This window comes from Salmo salar, chromosome 18, assembly GCF_965601325.2.
Source record: "Salmo salar chromosome 18, fSalSal1, whole genome shotgun sequence".
Classification (NCBI taxonomy): domain Eukaryota; kingdom Metazoa; phylum Chordata; class Actinopteri; order Salmoniformes; family Salmonidae; genus Salmo; species Salmo salar.
In genome coordinates, this window is record NC_138308.1 from 7,139,812 (window position 1) to 7,160,467 (window position 20,656).

At 42.2% G+C, this 20,656-nt stretch overlaps 1 protein-coding gene across 2 annotated transcripts in view; it reads right to left on the minus strand.

Annotated features, from left to right (window-relative positions):
* Window positions 1-235: 235 nt before the first annotated feature.
* Window positions 236-20,656, minus strand: part of ptpn20 (protein tyrosine phosphatase non-receptor type 20) — a 77,160-nt gene continuing 56,739 nt past the window's right edge. Inside the window, exons 25-41 of one of the 2 annotated variants that reach the window (XM_045700684.2) lie at window positions 20,476-20,646; window positions 20,218-20,392; window positions 19,546-19,756; window positions 19,411-19,448; window positions 18,239-18,303; window positions 17,594-17,755; window positions 14,985-15,444; window positions 13,595-13,716; window positions 13,384-13,469; window positions 7,531-7,667; window positions 7,155-7,303; window positions 6,910-7,000; window positions 4,752-4,908; window positions 4,310-4,487; window positions 3,767-3,982; window positions 2,201-2,263; window positions 236-1,558 (exon numbers count right to left, since the gene is read on the minus strand). In XM_045700684.2, the coding sequence (XP_045556640.2) occupies window positions 1,388-1,558; window positions 2,201-2,263; window positions 3,767-3,982; window positions 4,310-4,487; window positions 4,752-4,908; window positions 6,910-7,000; window positions 7,155-7,303; window positions 7,531-7,667; window positions 13,384-13,469; window positions 13,595-13,716; window positions 14,985-15,444; window positions 17,594-17,755; window positions 18,239-18,303; window positions 19,411-19,448; window positions 19,546-19,756; window positions 20,218-20,392; window positions 20,476-20,646 (2,652 nt within the window). In that variant the 3' untranslated portion in view covers window positions 236-1,387. Of the gene's footprint in view, window positions 1,559-2,200; window positions 2,264-3,766; window positions 3,983-4,309; window positions 4,488-4,751; window positions 4,909-6,909; window positions 7,001-7,154; window positions 7,304-7,530; window positions 7,668-13,383; window positions 13,470-13,594; window positions 13,717-14,984; window positions 15,445-17,593; window positions 17,756-18,238; window positions 18,304-18,717; window positions 19,145-19,410; window positions 19,449-19,545; window positions 19,757-20,217; window positions 20,393-20,475; window positions 20,647-20,656 lie in introns of those variants that run through there. The other variant, XM_014154321.3, reaches the window with a different exon arrangement.

Sequence of the window (20,656 nt, forward strand, 5' to 3'; positions counted from 1 at the left end):
TTTACTCTGTACAAGAAAAGGGCTCCATGTAGTCACAGTTAAGGTTCTCTCTCGTTCTTTCTTTTCCGTGTTCTGTCAGTTAGCCCTGTAGGTAGACCTCTCTCCTTTCTCTCTTTTCCATGTTCTGTCAGTTTGTAAATAGTCATTGTCATATACAATACCTGTGACCTACCAAATGAAGAAAATCTGTTTCTAATCCCGATGCTGTTTCTTACCACGATGTGAAACAAATAAGTATTTGAGAACAGCTTTTATATGACAGTCAGAGGTAATACATAGTGTTCAGACCAAGGTTGCACTGTACTGGTAGTGTATGTTACAGTGAGGTATATTATCATGCTACTGAAACTGCAGCTACAATAGTGATGTTACTGTACAATGATGAGAAATGCTTTCAGAAATACAATATGTTTTTGTGCATTTGACTGCCATTACATTTCAAACGCCTAAGCACTTGTTCAGTGGTTGTAGACAGACTGCAAAATGAAGACAGTTTCACCACTAATTCACATACAGTGAAACCAAGCTGTGGGACAACACAATATGAACAAAAAACTGTGAAAGTATCAGACAGAGATTCCTTACAGAATCACACAGAGCACGTGTTCTCAGGGTCCTGTTCAATCAAATCTGGTTTTCAGGTTTCCGAAGGTGAAACAAAGTCTTTCCAAGGCACTTGATTCTATTCACTTCTGGTTTCAGTCATGGACAAAACTCATACAAGATTTACATGCACTTATTTCACAATATTTAAACACAATATTTCATTAACTCTACATATTAGCTACATATTTAAAGATATTCTAATATACATTTTGGTATAATACACCTCACCCTGTGCATTGCAATGAGCAGTGACATTGTTGATTAGTGATGTGCTGTGGTGCTAGTAAATGTATTTAGGTTATAATTGATTATAGGCAAAATATACACATTAACTTTAAAATAAAATGTGAAATGATTAAATAGAACAATTTAAATAGTAACACCCTTTAAAAGTCACACAACCAAAACACTCCTAACTTAACACAGAAGACAAAGTCACTAAACCCCTAAATGCTGTCAAATAATTGATCTAACTCAAACCAATACTGTAGTCACAGTATCTCTCATTTCAATTAAGTTTTTAATCAGTCACTGCCATCTCAAAAAAAAACACAAAAGAATCAACAGTAAAAATGTCTACCTCCATCAATAAATTGAGAACCCAAATATCAAAACCGTGCAGAAACATACTGTAGCCTGGTCGTCCCATCTATATGTGCTTTAGCCAGCTCTGAATAGTCATGTTTCGGCATGACATCAAACGAACAGAGGAATTGGCTAAAACACATACATATACAGTGTTCATAACAAAATCAACTAACGGGCGGGGGCAAGTAACTGGTCAAACAAATTGATTATCTTCATGGGGGCTCTCAGGTTGCCATCGGTTACTGTGTGTGCGAGGGCTCGTATTAAGTTTGCGGGGGCTCTCTGGTTGCCATTGTTTACCATGCAGCTGCAGGATGCGATGTAGAACCTCCAACCATACCTTGTAGCAGAACAGGTACTGTTCCTATAACCAGAGACAAAACAGATGTTACTACACACACACACAAACACTCATGCACTGTCCACACACACACACACAGTGCAGTAAAGAGCTGACTGTAGTCAGATAATTATAGGATGTTATAATGATTTATGATGTGGTACATTAGTGGTTAGGGGGAAACAGCTTCTGGGTGGCAGCCTCTCTCTCTCTCTAGCTCTCTGGGGGTCCACTAACTCTATTAACTCCAACTCTCTGGGTGGCAGCTAACATACTTTCTTTCGACCATCCAGACTCGTGCCACTCCAACCGCAAAGTGCTTTATTTTACAAATGATATATGATTCATGCATAGATGATTGACCGTCAAGCATAGATTTTTACAATTGTTACTCTTTCAGGGCTCGGTGGCTGGGTGGCTGAGCGTCAAGATTTTAGCTATGAAGGCTTTGGGAAACCCACCCCAGGACCAAAGAACCACCACTCAAACTGGGTTTGTGGAATATTTCATTTAATATTTGATTATGTAGGAAGCAATAGTGGATAGGATTATGGAAGCCATAGACAAAGAATCAATGGTAGCCTGATTGATGGTAGCCTGTTCAATCAAAAGTTTGACCTGTGACTCCTGACACTAACCTCATACAGGTAGGCCTACTGTACTGACCTTAGTCTGAATCATGCCATAGCGCTGCAGTCTCATCTCCCTCACAATGTTACTGACGTTGATCTGAGGACAGAGAAGGACAAGGAGTTAGGTTCATGGAGGTTAGTACAGGTATCGCTCTGATATATATAAGGACTTTTAAGAACACCAAGTGAAGAGCATTGTTTGTATCCTTATTTGAGGTAAGGAGTGTGTGCAAGTGTGTACATGCATGTGTTTGTGGCTGGGTGTGCAACAATTATGTATATAAACACTAGATAACTGACCAGAGGCACTGTTTCGAAAGCCATTGTAAAAAAAGTGTATTAACCTCTACGGGATCGGTGTCCCCCCTGCAGGACTGTTGAGCTAACGTGTGCTAATGTGATTAGCATGACGTTGCAAGTAACAAGAACTTTTCCCAGGACATAGCAGTGTCTTATATGGGCAGAAAGCTTAAATTCTTGTTAATCTAACTGCACTGTCCAATTTACAGTAGCTATTACAGTGAAAAACTACCATGCTTTTGTCTGAGGAGAGTGAAATACAACAAAAAACGTTTATCACGGCAACTGATTTGATACATTCACCTCTGAAGGTAAATATTATTCTTACATTCAGTAATCTTGCTCTGATTTGTTATCCTGAGGGTCCCAGAAATAAAACGTAGCATAGTTTTGTTTGATAAAATTAATTTTGATATTAAAATGTAGGGACTGGGTTCAATAGTTTGAACCCCTGCTGTGCCCCCCCCCCCCCCCCATCTAGATGTGTGAAGGTTAGTAACTTTTCTGCAAGGGAAGCTAATTATCCATAATATATAACATTCCTGGAAGTGTGTAAACTTACAAAAATGATATGGTAATAAAAAATGTATGTTCTCCATAGTTATGTACTTCAAAATGTATCAATTGACCAATTCGGCACATTTGGGCAGACTTGATACAACATTTTGAACAGTAATGCAATGGTTCATTGGATCAGTCTAAAACTGTGCAGATACACTGCTGCCATCTAGTGGCCAAAAGACAAATTGCACCTAGACTCCTAAGCGACATAATGGCCTTTCTATTGTGTTTCAAAGATGATGATTTTTGGGGCGAAAACGCATGTTTTTTTGTTTGTATTATCTTTTACCAGATCTAATGTGTTATATTCTCCTACATTAATTTCACATTTCCACAAACTTCAAAGTGTTTCCTTTCAAATGGTATCACGAATATGCATATCCTTGCTCCAGGTCCTGAGTTACAGGCAGTTAGATGTGGGTATGCCATTTTAGGAGAACATTATAAAAAAAAGGGTCCGATCCTGTGACTACATAAATGTTTGCTAATATATTATATTCTATTATATCTTAATGCATACTTTTAACGTCTCCACTACAACAAAGAAATACTTAAATACATTCAATTAAATTGAAACATTAAATTGAAATACTGTAGAATTCTATTAATTCCTATGGAGGACTGGCTCCTTCTGAGGAGTACCAATATGGTGGCTTCAAAGTCTCTCATTGGCCAATACATAGTATCAGCAATCTAGTGTTTATACATCATTGGTGTGCACCTGTGTGTTCGAACTCACCGGGAGATCGTTCTCTATGAGACTCAGGATGACATCGGTGCAGATCAGTACTCCTGTTCGTCCTATCCCAGCACTACAGTGTACAGTGACAGGTCCTTTATGGTGGACTGCTCGGAGGTAGCGGATAAATCTGACCAGCTGCTCTGAACAGCGCGGCACACCGTGGTCAGGCCAACGGATAAACTTCAGGTGACGGACAAAGTGGGTCTCACCAGACTGGAACAGGAGGAGGGAACAGATATCAATCAACTGATCAACCAATCAAATTCCAAATTGTAAAATTTTCCAAATGGGTTTTGTCATAAAGGAGACCAGTGCCTAAATCCGCTAAGAGAGAGCAGAGATGGCTGATGAAAAATGTAATTGATATGAGAGATAGTGTGTCCTTCAAAATGACTTTCGCTGGATTTAGTAGACACAAAAAATAGACACATTGTACTCATGCTAATTCATGCTTTACATTTTTTCCCTTCTTTTTAGTATCCTCTCCGTCACATCTATTTGAGCTGTCTCCTCTTTCTATCGTTCCTCCTTCCCCCTCACCTCTTTCTCCACCATGCGGATGATCTTGATGTGGAAGTATTCCTTGATCTGCTGGTTCTCCAGGCTGAGCTGGAAGCGTCCCGTGTCTAGGGGACAGCTCACCCTCTCTGGCCAGTAGCAGTGACACTTCACCCTGCCTCTCTCCACCTCCTGGGTCATCATGGCTATCACATCAGACCTGGGGAGTGGGGAACGAGGGTTGTTAACAATGTTGTACTATTCATGCCTTAAGACTTTAGTTACAGGTCAGCACTGACACACCAGGGTTGTGTTCATTAGGCACCAAACAGAAGAAAACGGACTGAAACAGGGAGGGACTACATGGGACAATAAGAATTTCTCATTTTCCCCTGCAAAACGTCTTCTGTCGAAACGATGCCTGGCGGAAACGATTGTGTATACACTAATGTCATGCACTGTATGTGAACTTCACAACACAGACCTGTTCTCCCAGACCATCTGCCAGAAGTCGGGCACAGTGGAGGGCAGAGGACCCTGGCAGGAGATATAGATGAACTCCTCACTGCCAACCTCCATACGGATATAACTGGCATTAATATAGTCCTGGTTATCACCCACTGGAACACGCGTCTTATCATCTAGAGAGCAGGAGTAGAGAGAATCAAATCAAATCTTATTGGTCACATATACATGGTTAGCAGATGTTATTGCAAGTGTAGCGAAACGCTTGTGCTTCTGGTTCCGACAGTACAGCAATATCTAACAATTCCACAACAACTACCTAATACACACAAATCTAAGAAATGGAATAAGAATATATACATATAAATATATGGATGAGCAATGACAGAGAGGCAGTTTCCTTCCTGTCCTTCAGCTCAGTTCAGAAGGACGACTGTATCATTGATGTGTTTGGGTGGTTTAATACATCATCCACAGCATAATTATTAACTTGACCATGCTTAAACAGATATTCAATGTCTGATTTGTTATTGTTACCCATCTACCAATCGCTGCCCTTCTTTATACGGTTTTCAAAAATGTTCCTGGTCTTTATAGTTGAATGAATCTGTGCTTGAAATGCAATACTTGACTGCAGGACCTTACATATGTTGTATGTATGGGGGATAGAGGACGGTGTAGTCCTTCAAAAATCATTTCAACCCCTATTATTTCACACAGAGTGTATCCACGTAACTTACTATATGATTTGTTAAAGAACCAGTGCAGTCAAGAATGTGATTTTCTTGTGTTTTATATACAGGACACACTTTTTACCACTTTAAAAGAGTGTTTTCTGTAGATCATTGACCAAAAAAGTACAATGAAATCCATTTTAATCCCACTTTGTAACACAACAATTTTTTGAAGAAATCCAATGAATATTTATGATACCCACTGTATACACTGGATGTATTTGCATCCATTTATAAATAAATATAAAGGGGTGGAGCAGGGCTGCAACCTCCAAAACCTCCTGTCTTGGCCTATCTGCACTCACCTGCGCTGTCTAGAGTGCCTAATGAATTACTGTTGTTGAATTATGCAAGAGAACGTGACAACAACTATGTCAAGAGAAGGATGCCCAGATTTAAAATCCAAACACTTGGCTGTAGATTACACGTGTCTATACATACTTTACATTGTTTGTGAGCTCAGACATAATATCACTAGAATCCGAGTGTGGATGCTTTCATTTCCGCACATCTAATTTGTAAACATTTCAACTGTATTAAATCGTTACTTTTTTCAATTGCACAAAAGAATCCACACCCACTAAAATAAAAGTTAACTTTCTTCTCTTTCTTGTGATGCAAGTGTCGAGACACTGAGTTAAATCCACAACGGAGTGTCCTATCTAAGTTTAGCTTTCTCATTGAAACAGAAAATAAAGTTCTTTCTGGTTGTTTATCATATTTAAAGGAAAATTCCACCCCAAAACAATATTTTGGTATTTGTTTCATTAGTCCATTGTTGTTATAGTCCTGAAATGTTTTGCATGTCAGCAATAAAGTTTTCAAGATATAACTTAAAAATACAGAAATACTGGCTAACTCATTGAATCTGCTTTGTAGTATACCCTTTAGGTTGTATACTGGTTGTATAAGGACGTGTTGCTGACGTCTTTCAGCCACCATAAAAATATGTCTATATCTTTATTAACTATTATATGACCAGATAACAAACAAAATATGACATTTAAATTTTTTTAAATTAATATTATATATTTTAATATTATTATTATTTTTTTGGTCATTTAGCAGACGCTCTTATCCAGAGCGACTTACAGTAGTGAATGCATACATTTCATACAATTTCATACCTATATATATATTTTTTTCCTGTGCTGGCCCCCCGTGGGAATCGAACCCACAACCCTGGCGTTGCAAACACCATGCTCTACCAACTGAGCTACAGGGAAGTCTGACGTCTTGATATCGTCATGAAAAAGCCATCATTATCTGGTTGCAACAGGGACCATTAGGTTGTAATCTTACAACCAGAAAATGACGTAATTAACACGTCTTGTGTCAATTTTTCCCGCAGCTGTCCTCTCCAGCCCAGATTAGATGGTTCCAGTGCAGACTACACGGAAGCATGAAAGGGACTGTAGTTCAACCGGTTTAACAGGGACTTACAGGGCAGGATGTCACGGTAGCGGTTCTTCTCCCGGTTCTCCGGAGCTTTCCCCACTAGACAGTTATCAGACGGCTTTAGATGCTCCAAGGCCTGAAACAAACAGAAAATGTTTCCTGCTGCTATTGAAAAAGGCAGACCAAGTTACATGACATGGTTAACATACTTCATAAGTGTGTGTGTTTGCATGCATGCGTGTGTGTGTGTGCGCATGTGTATGAATGAGGAACACACAGTGTATGCCCACCATGAACTCTCGGACCAGCTCTTGCTGGTCTAGTTGATGTTGTAGTATATGTATGAGGGCTTTCACTCTGGACCCAGCGTATTGACTGGTCTTAGCTGGACTGATCATGGCTAGGCTGGCCAACTCTTCTTCTGATACTATAGGTGGACCTGGAAAGAGGAGAGGGAATAAGTTCTTCATGATTATAAATATGGGACCTATGCACTGTAGTTAGGTTTTCAAAAATCAACAATTTATCAGCGCTATAAAAATAATAGCCCATGGTGCAGAGCTCTGGAGCAGTTAGGGGTAAGTGCCTTGCTCAAAGGCACAACGGCAACACATTTTCCTGTCAGACTTAGGATTTGAACCGGCCACCCTCCCCTGACAACTGTACCTGAGAAAGATGACATGGTCTCCTGACCTTGAGCTCCAAATGTCTCATCATCCTCATCCTCGCTGCTCCAGCCGTCTGATTGGCTGTTCTTGCTGCCCATCATGGTTTCGTCCAATGGCATCACAGGGATTTGGTTCCTGGGAGGGATCAGGGGGTAGGGATGAGACCATTTCTACTTTTCTGTAGGGAGGCAGACCAGACCATTTATAGTGTTTCGTAGGGGGTTGAAATCATGCTATTTTCCGTGCTTTTCTATATTGTATCTGATTTTATCAATAATTATGTTATGATATATCATTACTGATATACTAACTATCAAGTCAACCTCTATTCAACCAGGAGATCCCATTGTGATATGGTTATACAGTATCATCATAGGCAGCACAAGTTTGTGTTTCATCAGTGACTCTTTGCTGCCTCATTGTGGTCAGTCTACACTCCAAAAACATTGAGTAACAGTCTGTAGTTTGACACTAGAGATGTACACAGTGTACTCCGAGGACAACTGAGACACGACTTCAATATGAACACACAGTGCTTGGCATCCGACCGCAAGTCGCTACAGAGGGTAGTGTGCATGGCCCAGTACATCACTGGGTCTGAGCTCCCTGACATCCAGAACCTCTATACCAGGAGGTGTCAGAGGAATGCCCTAAACATTGTCAAAGCCACCCGTGTCATGGACTATTCTCTGTGCTACTACACAGCAAGCCGTACCGATGCACTAAGTCTGGAACATTTTACATTACATTTTAGTCATTTAGCAGACGCACCTATCCAGAGAGATTTACAAGAACAATTAGGATTAAGTGCTTTGCTCAAGGTCACAGACAGATTTTTCACCTAGTCGGCTCAGGGATTTGAATCAGCAACCTTTTGGTTACTGGCCTAACACTCTTAAATGCTAGGCTACCTGCTGCCCCACAGGACCCTGAACATATTCTACCCCAAGCCGTAAGACTGCTAAGTGCACTGAACAAAAAATATAAACACAACATGCAACAATTTCTAGGATTTCACTAAGTTGCAGCTCTTATAAGGAAATCAGTCAATTGAAATATACAGTATTCATTAGGCCCTAATCTATGGATTTCACATGACTGAGAATACTGTTGGTCACAGATACTGTACATTTAGAAAAAAAGTATGGGTGTGCATCAGAAAACCAGTCAGTATCTGGTGTGACCACCGTTTTCCTCGTACAGCGCAACACATTTCAGGCTGTTGATCAGGCTGTTGATTGTGGCGTGTGGAATGTTTCCGACATGTCTTCGATGGCTGTGCGAAGCTGCTGGATATTGCTGGGAACTGGAAAACACTGTCGCATTCCAAACATGCTCAATGGGTGAGTATGCAGGCCTTGGAAGAGCTGGGACATTTTCAGCTTCCTGGAATTGTGTACAGATCATTGCGAAATGGGGACGTGTATTATTATGCTTTAACATGAGGTGGTAATGGCGAATGAATGGCACGACAATGGGCCTCAGGATCTCGTCACGGTATCTCAAATTGCCATCGATAAAATGCAATTGTGATCATTGTCCATAGCTCATGCGCCCATACCATAACCCCACCGCTACCACGGGGCACTCTGTTCACAACGTTGACATCAGCAAACTGCTCGTCCAAACTACGCCATATACGCTGTCTGCCCGGTACATTTGAAACCGGGATTCATCCGTGAAGAGCATACTTCTCCAGCGTGCCAGTGGCCATCGAAGGTGAGCATTTGCCCACTGAAGTCGGTTACGATGCCGAACTGCAGTCAGCTCAAGACCCTGGTGAGGATGACAAGGACGCAGATGAGCTTCCTTGAGACAGTTTCTGACAGTTTGTGCAAACCCACAGTTTCATCAGCCGTATGGGTGACTGGTTTCAGACAATCCTGCAGGTGAAGAAGCCGGATGTGGAGGTCCTGTGTTTGGACGTACTGCCAAATTCTCTAAAACAACGTTGGAGGCGGCTTATGGTAGAGCAATTAACATTCAATTCCCTGGCAACAGCTGAGGTGGGCATTCCTGTAAACAGCATGCCAATTGCACGCTACCTCAAAACTTGAGACATCTGTGGCATTGTGCTGTGTGACAAAACTGCTGATTTTAGAGTGGCCTTTTATTGTCCCCGTCACAAGTTGCACCTGTGTAATGACCATGCACCTGTGTAATGACCATGATTGTTCCAAGATGGCGCCGAGCTGTATTTACTAGCTCATTTTCTGAGAATCGCATCCCCTTTTATCGCTAAGTGTGATTACCCAGTAAAGTTATTTTTAAATCTGGTATGACAGGTGCTTTCAAGAGATATTCATCTATAAATCTTAGAATGACAATATTACATTTTAAAAATGTTTTCGAATAGTAATTCAGTAAATTGTAGCACTGTTTCCCTGGATGCATTTGACGGGAAAATAGTTAGTCAACGTCAGACGCCGATGTAAAATGCTGTTTTCATATATAAATATGAACTTTATTGAACAAAAGAATGCATGCATTGTGTAACATGATGTCCTAGGTGTGTCATCTGATGAAGTTTGTAAAAGGTTAGTGCTGCATTTAGCTGTTTTTTGGTTATTTGTGATGCATGTGGTTGGTCGGAAAATGGCTATGTTGCTGCTTTTACGATGGACTCCTCTAACATAATCTAATGATTTGCTTTTCCTGTAAAACCTTTTTGAAATCGGACGACGTGGGTTGATTCAGGAGAGGTGTATCTATAAAACGATATGAGACAGTCCTATATTTGAAAAAATATATATATTAAATTTCGTTATGCTAATGTCGCTAGGAGTTTTCCCTGGATTTTGATCCCGCAGACGGGACGGGACGCTGGAGAGGCTAACAGGGATGTAAACACATTTGTGCACAAAATGTGTGAGAAATAAGTTTTGTGAGCATGGAACATTTCTGTGATCTTTTATTTCATCTCATGAAACATGGGACAACACTTTACATGTTGCATTTATATACAGTATTTTATCAATATAGTTAGTCTGTGTAGCTAGCTATTGGTTAAAATCATGGGCATCAATACGGAGTTGGTCCCCTCTTTGCTACTATAACAGCCTCCACTCCTCAGGTACATTTTTCCAATAGATGTAGGAACATGGCTGCGGGGACTTGCTTCCATTCAGCCACAAGAGCATTAGTTAGGTTGGGCACTGATATTTGGCGATTAGGCCTGGCTCGCAGTCGGCGTTCCAATTCATCCCAAAAGTGTTTGATGGGTTTGAGGTCAGGGCTCTGTGCAGGCCAGTCAATTTCTTCCACACCGATCTCAACAAACCATTTCTGTATGGACCTCGCTTTGTGGAGGGGGGCATTGTCATGCTGAAACAGGAAAGGGCCTTCCCCAAAATGTTGCCACAAATTTGGAGGCACAAAATCGTCTAGAATGTCATTGTATGCTGTACAATGACATTCTGTGTTAACACATTCTGTGTTAAGATTTCCCTTCACTAGGGAGCCTAAACCATGAAAAGCAGCCCCAGACAATTATTCCTCCTCCACCAAACTTTACAATTGTCACGATGCATTTGGGCAGGTAGCGTTCTCCTGGCATCCGCCAAACCCAGTTTCGTTCGTCGGACTGCCACATGGTAAAGTGTGATTCATCACTCCAGAGGGTTGTTTCAACTGCTCCAGTGTCCAAAGGCGCCGAGCTTTACACCACTCCAGCTGATGCTTGGCATTGCGCTTGGTGATCTTAGGCTTGTGTGTGGCTGCTCGGCCATGGAAACCCATTTCATGAAGCTCCCGACGAACAGTTTTTATGCTGACGCTGCTTCCAGATACAGTTTGAACTCGATAGTGAGTGTTGCAACCGAGAACAGATGATTTATAAGCGCTACGTGCTTCAGCAGTTAGCGGTCCCATTCTGTGAGCTTGTGTGGCCTACCTCTTCGCAGCTGAGCTGTTGTTTCCACTTCACAATAACAGCACTTACAGTGGACCGGGGCAGCTATAGCAGGACAGAAATTTGATGAACTGACTATTTGGAAAGGTGTCATCCTATGAGAGTGCACTCGATTTTATACACCTGTCAGCAACGGGTGTGGCTGAAACCTTTTGAGGATCTGAGTACCCATGCCAAATCTTTTCAGTCTCCTGAGGGGGAATAGGCTTTGTTGTGCCCTTTTCACAACTGTCTTAGAGTGTTTGGACCGTGATAGTTTGTTGGTGATGTAGACACCAAGGAATTTGAAGCTCTAAACCTGCTCCACTGTAGCCACGTCGATGAGAATGGGCGCGTGCTCGGTCCTCCTTTTCCTGTAGTCCATATCATCTACTTTGTCTTATTACTCATGTTGAGAGAGAGGTTGTTGTCCTGGCACCAAACAACCAGATCTCTGACCTCCTACCTATAGGTTGTCTCATCGTTGTCGGTGATCAGGCCACCACTATTGTGTCATCGGCAAACTTGATGATGGTGTTGGAGTCGTGCCTGGCCGTGCACTCATGAGTGAACAGGGAGTACAGGAGGGGACTGAGAACGCACCCGAGGGGCCCCTGTTTTGAGGATCAGCGTGGCAGATGTATTGTTCCCAACCCTTACCACCTGGGAGCAGCCCATCAGGAAGTCCAGGATCCAGTTGCAGAGGGAGGTGTTTAGTCCCAGGGTCCTTAGCTTAGTGATGAGCTTTGAGGGCACTTTGGTGTTAAACGCTGAGCTGTAGTCAATGAATAGCATTCTCACATAGGTGTTCCTTTTGTCCAAGTGAGAAAGGGCAGTGTTGAGTGCAATAGAGATTGCATCATCTGTGGATCTGTTGGGGCGGTATGCAAACTGGAGTGGGTCTAGGGTTTCTGGGGTAATGGTGTTGATGTGAGCCATGACCAGCCTTTCAAAGCACTTCATGGCTATAGACGTTTGGACTGTGATAGTTTGTTGGTGATGTAGACACCAAGGAATTTGAAGCTCTAAACCTGCTCCACTGTAGCCGAGTCGATGAGACCTTTAGGCAGGTTACCTTAGTGTTCTTGGGCACAGGGACTATGGTGGTCTGCTTGAAACATGTTGGTATTACAGACTCAGTCAGGGACAGGTTGAAAATGTCAGTGAAGACACTTGCCAGTTGATCACGTCTTGGTAATCCGTCTGGCCCTGCGGCCTTGTGAATGTTGACCTTATTAAAAGTCACATCGGCTACGTAGACTGTGATTACACAGTCGTCTGGAACAGCTGGTGCTCTCATGCATGTTTCAATGTAATTTCCTCGAAGAGAGCATAGAAGTAATTTAGTTTGGTAGTAGCCGACCAAAGTTGCTAACTGCCTGGTACTCAGCACTTTATTGTCCTTCTAATCACTCGGACATCAATGCAAATGTAAAGAAACATTTTATCAAACACTCCATGAGAGACCATGAGCTCATGTTGCGCAACATTTCTATAGGCTATGCAATTGCGTGAGAAAACAGAGTGATGGCCTCTAATAAAAATAGGAGAATCCCATCAGCTTTCTTTAGGCTTACTATATTTATTTCTTAACTTCACTTTCCTAATATTAAGCACATTGCTTCTCTTTACAACAGGAGTATAGTCTACCTGGCTGGCATGAATATGAACCACAGGAAAAGCATCCTACATTCGCTAACCTATTTTTGTTTTGTCATTACGGGGTATTGAGTGTAGATTGATGATGGGAAAAAACAATTTAATCTGTTTAAGAATAAGGCTGTAACGTAACAAAATGTGGAAAAAGTCAAGGGTTCTGAATACTTTCCGAAGGCACTGTATATATATTTTTTATTTTACCTCCACTTACCCCACTCTCCCCTACTGGCAACAATGTGTGATTGTTATTGAGAGACAAATGGAGAGGAGGAAAAGAGGAGAGGAGGATAAGATCAGTCTTACCTGTCCGAGGCTTCATGGAGCAAGTTAGTCATACTCTTGCTGGACAGGCAGCAAGCCGGATGAGAGGGTTTACTGTTACAGCTCTCCTACACACGCACACAAACCAGAGAGAGAATGGGAGAGAAAGAGAGAGAGAGGTGACAGGTGAGTGTGGTGGCTCCTATTTTCATGATAGACTGCAATGCTACAGTGTTGTGTGTATGTGTGTTACCTGTCCAGCCATGTCCTCTTCTGTGAGGGCCCGCAGGCGAAGTGAGGGGTGATAGGAGGGGTCGGGGGGTAAACGGGGGGTAATGTCCTCCTCTACATCAGGTACTGGATCAGAAGTCCCCTCTGTAGTCAAATACACAGGCAAAATTACATACAGTATGACTCAATTATTTAGAAGGCCCAGTGCAGTCAAAAATGTTATTTTCCTGGGTTTTATACATATATTTCCACAGTATGAGGTTGGAATAATACTGTGAAATTGTGCAAATGTAATGCCATTCCTTCTTTTTTTTTTACATGAAAATTCATTTTGTGAAGCCAGCATACAAATACAAAATATAATACACTATAATACATTCAATATGGAAAACACTGGAAAGATAATTATTCCATCTCTGCAGTCTACTGCCCGACCATGTATTGGGCCTACATTTGTCCTATGTCCCACTGTTCAGCATCCTACATCTGTCCTATGTTCCACTGTTCAGCAGCCTGATGGCCATCGGAATAAAATGTACCCTGCTCCTATTCTTTATTTATTTCTAAAAATGTTATTAACCCATCCACCACCACCCCTCTTCGGAGGACACATATCTTTTTAGTTTTTTAATGCCCTTTTAGTGTAAGAGCCGTTTGAAAAGACCGCCTGTTTTGGTGGGATAGAGTTTTGGCCTGCCTGGTGACATCAGCAGACGGTAAATTTGTTAATATATTAGAGGCTGTTGCCCTATATACATAGACTTGAAATCAATGGCCACTTTAATAATTTGTAACACTAGTCACTTTAATAATGTTTACATATTTTGCACTACTCATACTGTATTTTAGTCTCTGCCGCTCCGACATTGCTCGACCAAATATTTGTATTTTCTTAATTCCATTCCTTTACTTTACATTTTTGTGTATTGTTGTGAAATCGTTAGATATTACTTGTTAGATATTACTGCACTGTTGGAGCTAGAAACACAAGCATTTCGCTACACTTGCAATAATATCTGCTAAACATGTGTATGTGACCAATAAAATTTGATAAGAAAGAGTTACAAACCTATCTGCCAATAACAACTAGTTTCCAGTTTTCCCCTCCCCACTCAGACCACTCCCTGAAAGTCAGAGAAATTTTAGCTTGAGCTATTTAGCTTGAGCTATTTTTGTTTGTTTTTAATTAAAATGGTCAAAAAGAATCATAGTAAGGTACTTAATTGTTACCCAGAAATGATTTGATATTGAGATAAAAATGGCTGCATTGGGCCTTTAAGTACATTTTGTTTAGGATTTAGGCCTGCAGATTGAAATATTTACTTCGCTAAAAATAGCTAAAAGTAACACTTTTTAAGTATGAAACCCCACAACAAATATTACTTTTGGATTAACTATCCCTTAGATCTCACCAGGGGCAAGGTCCTGCTGGACATCAGGTGAGGAGCATGCAGAAGGGTTGTAGTATGGTTCGGCTTTGTTCGACATACGGGCTTCGATGAAGACTGACACATTTGATCCAGTGCAGGATGCCATGTTGGATCCATTGCTGGTAGCCATGTTGACTTCAGGGCAGGAGGCCATATTTGATCCAGGACAAGATGCCATATTTGATGCAGGACAAGAGGCCATATTTGATCCAGGACAGGAAGCCATATTGGATGCTGATCCAGGACAGGAGGCCATATTGGATCCAGGACAGACGGCCATGTTGTCTCCAGGGAAGCCCATAGAGAAGAATGCATCAGTGCAGGGTGCTGTGTTAGCCCGTGGTATGTCTCTACAGATTGTGAGTTGGATGTTTCCCTCAGCCTGACGGAGGATATCCACCACCTTACAGTGGCTCAGACCTGATACTATTATACCATTCACCTAGAACACATTTGAATACAACAATGACACATATTTAGTACAAATATACAGTTGAAGTCGGAAGTTTACATACACTTAGTTTGGAGTCATTAAAACTTGTTTTTCAACCACTCCACAAATGTCTTGTTAAAACAAACTATAGTTTTGGCAAGTCGGTTAGGACATCTACTTTGTGCATGACACAAGTCATTTTACCAATACTGTTTACAGACAGATTATTTCACTTATAATTCACTGTATCACAATTCCAGTGGGTCAGAATCTTGCATACACTAAGTTGACTGTGCCTTTAAACAGCTTGTAAAATTCCAGAAAATGATGTCATGGCTTTAGAAGCTTCTGATAGGCTAATTGACATCATTTGAGTCAATTGGAGGTGTACCTGTGGATGTATTTCAAGGCCTACCTTCAAACTCAGTGCCTCTTTGCTTAACATCATGGGAAAATCAAAAGATATCAGCCAAGACCTCAGAAAAAAATTGTAGACCTCCACAAGTCTGGTTCATCCATGGGAGCAATTTCCAAACGCCTGAAGGTACCATGTTCATCTGTACAAACAATAGCACGCATGTATAAACACCATGGGACTACACAGCCGTCATACCGCTCAGGAAGGAGACGTGTTCTGTCTCCTAGAGATGAACGTACTTTGGTGCGAAAAGTGCAAATCATTCCCAGAACAACAGTAAAGGACCTTGTGAAGATGCTGGAGGAAACGGGTACAAAAGTATCTATATCCACAGTAAAACGAGTCCTATATCAACATAACCTGAAAGGCCGCTCAGCAAGGAAGAAGCCACTGCTCCAAAACTGCCATAAAAAAGCCAGACTATGGTTTGCAACTGCACATGGGGACAAAGTTCGTACTTTTTGGAGAAATATTCTCTGGTCTGATGAACAAAAATAGAACTGATTGGCCATAATGACCATCGTTATGTTTGGAGGAAAAAGGGGGAGGTTTGCAAGCCGAAGAACACCATCCCAACTGTGAAGCACGGGGGTGGTAGCATCATGGTGTGGGGGTAGACAACGACCCCAAGCATACTTCCAAAATTGTGGCAAAATGGCTTAAGGACAACAAAGTCAAGGTATTGGAGTGGCCATCACAAAGCCCTGACCTCAATCCTATAGAAAATTTGTGGGCAGAACTGAAAAAGCGTGTGCGAGCAAGGCAGCCTACAAACCTGACTCAGTTACACCAGCTCTGTCAGGAGGAATGGGCCAAAATTCACCCAACTTATTGTGGGAAGCTTGTGGAAAACTACCCGGAACATTTGACCCAAGTTAAACAATTTAAAGGCAATGCTACCAAATACTAATTGAGTGTATGTAAACGTCTGACCCACTGGGAGTGTGATGAAAGAAATAAAAGCTGAAATAAATCATTCTCTCTACTATTATTCTGACATTTCACATTCTTAAAATTAAGTGGTGATCCTAACTGACCTAAAACAGGGAATTGTACTAGGATTAAATGTCAGGAATTGTGAAAAACTTAATTTAAATGTATTTGGCTAAAGTGTATGTAAAACTTTCGACTTCAACTGTATTAAAAGTCATGTTTGGACGCATCATCAGTCATGGATGGATCAGTCCTTTATAAGTCACATGTGTGCGTTAGAGCTCTGCTACCCGACCCGAGCCCGACGGGCCCCAACATTATACATCAGGATAGGGTCAGGTAGGGCCTGTTTTCCCATGAATAACTAGGGTACAGGCAGGACTCGTGTATCACTAATATTTTGAAGCTGAACCTTTTGTTTGTGCTCTGCTGCACAGTCATATCTGACTAAGATCATAACGAAGTACTTCAACCTCGTCAAATAAAAGACAGGAGAGATTATTTCACAGAAAATGTTTAGTGACAAAAAATTCCTAACAGCTAAATGCTCTCTTATATCTCTTCATTGAGCAGAGCAGCCCAGGTGGAGCTGCTGCTATGGATACACAGACTCAAAGCAGCCATGAGTAGAGCGCATGCAGAGCGAGCTGTGCGCAGGGAGCGAGTGACAGACAGAGAGGAGCAACTAATGGATTTACTGTTCTAACGGAGGAAGTTATTTCTGATTCCGAGTTTCTGAATGTCGCAGGCATGGGTAGGCCTTGTGCTTAAAATGCATGCCTGTGCAGGGCTTTAGCGTGTGCGTACCTCAAGCAGTATGTCTCCCACTCTGAGCAGTCCATCCTGCTGCGCCACGCCTCCAGCGCAGATCTCCTTCACTCTGAGCGCGCTTCCGTTGCATCCTCCAATCAGAGCAAAGCCCAGACCCCCTCTCTCTGGCTTACACACATATATTTGCAAGATACAGCTCTGAGAGAGGGAGAGGTAGAAGTTACAAATCCAGTCATAGGGGTGAATGCTAACTTCCACTTAAGTCAAATTACTGGGAAAATTCTAGTTAGGAAGCCCTTATCCCGCGATACTTGCAATTACAATTTATCCATTAAGTGGGCACTTTTATCCAGACTGCTATAAGAGCATTCCCAATTCTCTGCCACAGGCTGAGGTAAGCAGTGTTTGAGCAGTAAAATATTAATGCATGAATCAGGTGAGAATGCCCACACAGGCCCCAAGCCGAGAGAACAGATGACTCTAGTTTCAACCTGTGTCATCAGAGAGAGAGAGAGAGAAATAGATAGAGAAAGAAAAGTTGGAGAAAGAGACAGAGACAGAAAAGTTGGAGAAAGATGAGAGATGGAGAAAGAAAAGTTGGAGAAAGAGACAGAGAGGAAAGATAGAGAAAGAGAGTGATAGGTAGATAAAGAGACGGAGAGAGTGAGAGCTAACACTTACGTCTTGATCGGAGGTGACAGAGAGAAGTGGTCTGAATTTCCCAGTGGTCTCGGGCACGGCTTTAGCTACAGAACAAACAGAGAGACAGAACAAAATATTTCATTTCAATGGACCAAAAAAGTTTGCTATATTATGTAAGTCCTATGGTCAACCCAAAGGCCAGTGTGGCAGGTAAGGTAAATGATAGCTCCTGCTCAATGTTCCTGAATCCTGCTCAATGTAACTTAATCTACTGAGAGATAAAAACAACTTGCAAGTATTAGAAACATACATCATCAATAATTCATAAGCAAAGTTACCACAACCAATACAGACGTATGATCAAACAAGATCAATCTAACACATTAATTCCTGTTTGACCTTGGAAAATGTTCTATCCCTCCAGTCACAAAACAAAGCCTCTGCAAAAGCTGTCCACGTCAAACAAAAGTAAAACATTCCCCTGGTGATGATATATTCAGAACAGGACAGAAACTCACGTTGACCTCCCTCCTCTGTGGCCATTTTGGTGCATAGGTGTCCTCTCGACCAGGTAGACAACACTGGCCTTTCAGACTGTCCCTCTCTTGTCCCTCAACAAACAACTAGTGTGTGTGTGTGTGTGTGTGGTCTAATACCCCAGTGGAGGTTTAGATGCTCTGTAATAATTAATCCTGCAGTGGCAGCACAGGCCCTGTCTGTCAACAAACACACACACACTGTCTGTCAGCACCGGGCTACGGCTACAAACACAGACAAAGTGATGAGAGGAGAGAGACCAATAAAAAAATTTAGCGAGAGAGGGGTCCCACTGAAATACTCCCTTTCCTTCTCCATCTTCCACTCTCTCAGGTCAATGAGACCTGGACACAGACAGACAGGACACAGAATCACACACCGTAATGTTGAAAGACCAAACCATGAAGCTTCTGTCTCAGGTAATATGGTTATCTACCCTGGTAATGATTGATCTGAGAATAGCATCTACTTTGTCAATGAGGCATCAACCTGCCTGGTTACAAACTTCTCATTACATCAACTTAACCCATTGCAACACTTAGCCAACATTCCAGTGTTTCAGTTCGTGTCTGTTTCTATGTGAACCAGCGGTCATATACACCGAGATGAGTCTTGAACTGAACATGGTGGTCACCGGGAGGTTAAAGCATCTCGCTACATGATCTTATACGCACCATTACTCTTGGCTTTGGGAGTCACAGGCTGGTCATCTCTACAACAAGAAAGAAAGGAAACAGACGGATCATTTAACAAAAGAAACGCATGCATGCCTACAAAACACACACACACACTCAGGCAACCCCACACACCTGGTGGCCTTGAGTTTCACTTTGCGTGGAGCGTTCTCGCAGGCCTTGACAGCGTCCTCCAGAGTCATTCCCATGGTGCATCGGCCACAGATGTACAGGATCCTGTCGTTTGGTTGGACGCTGCCTTCCTCACAGGCAGGTGAACCAGGAACCACCTCCAGACAGTAGATCCCCTGCCATTTGCTGCCTATACCACCCGTCAGCTTTATACCTGAGAGATGTGTTCATTAGGAGCAAAACAGAAGAAAAAAGAGTGACACGAGGATATACGATCTAAACAATTGAATGTTTTCCATTGCAAAGTTTTTGCTATGGTGTGCCCTAATGAACACCATCCAGATATTAGAAATATATACAGACAGAATGGTTGAAATTGTAACAGAGCACGTTTTTCCTGCATCTGTTACGCACAGCAGGTGTCTTCTTAAGTACGTGCCTCCTTAATGAGATTGTACAGCACTGACGAAGGCATAGAAGCCGAAACGTATGCTCCTTTTTTTGTTTTGTTCATTTTCATGGTTTGAGTACCTACGTAGTTCTACAAATATTTTTTCTCCCACGCACCGGCCACCATACATTGCAGCCTGAGCGCAGACCCTCACACTGGCTTTCTATAATATAGTTCCCCTATCTGATAAATACTAATAGTCATGCTCCCATTCAGTGTTTTACCAAGCTGTCCAGTCGGTGTCTTGTACAGTATGATGTCTTGCAGGCTGTCTGGAAAAGGTGGAGCTATCAGGTTGGTCACCGCCCTCCCCAGGATCAAACTCAGTCTCCTAGGAGACGACCTCAGGATCGACATGGCAACCTCATCTGTCACATTCGTCATATCCTGGCTGTTGACCTGGGAGTGGGGAATATGGGAGAGACAGGTAAAGACAATGTGTGCCTATGTGTATGTGTGCATTCCCGTGTGTGTGTGCATACCGTGACTAGTCTGTCCCCTGGTCTGAGCCGTCCGTCAGTCTTAGCAGGGTTGTCCAGTATGTCCTGAATGTAGTAGCAGGCATCCAGTTTGCTGCGTGTGATGGTGAACCCAAAACTACCGCTCCACGACTTGGTCAGAACCACACACATCTCAAATTCCTTCATCATGCCCTGGATGGAA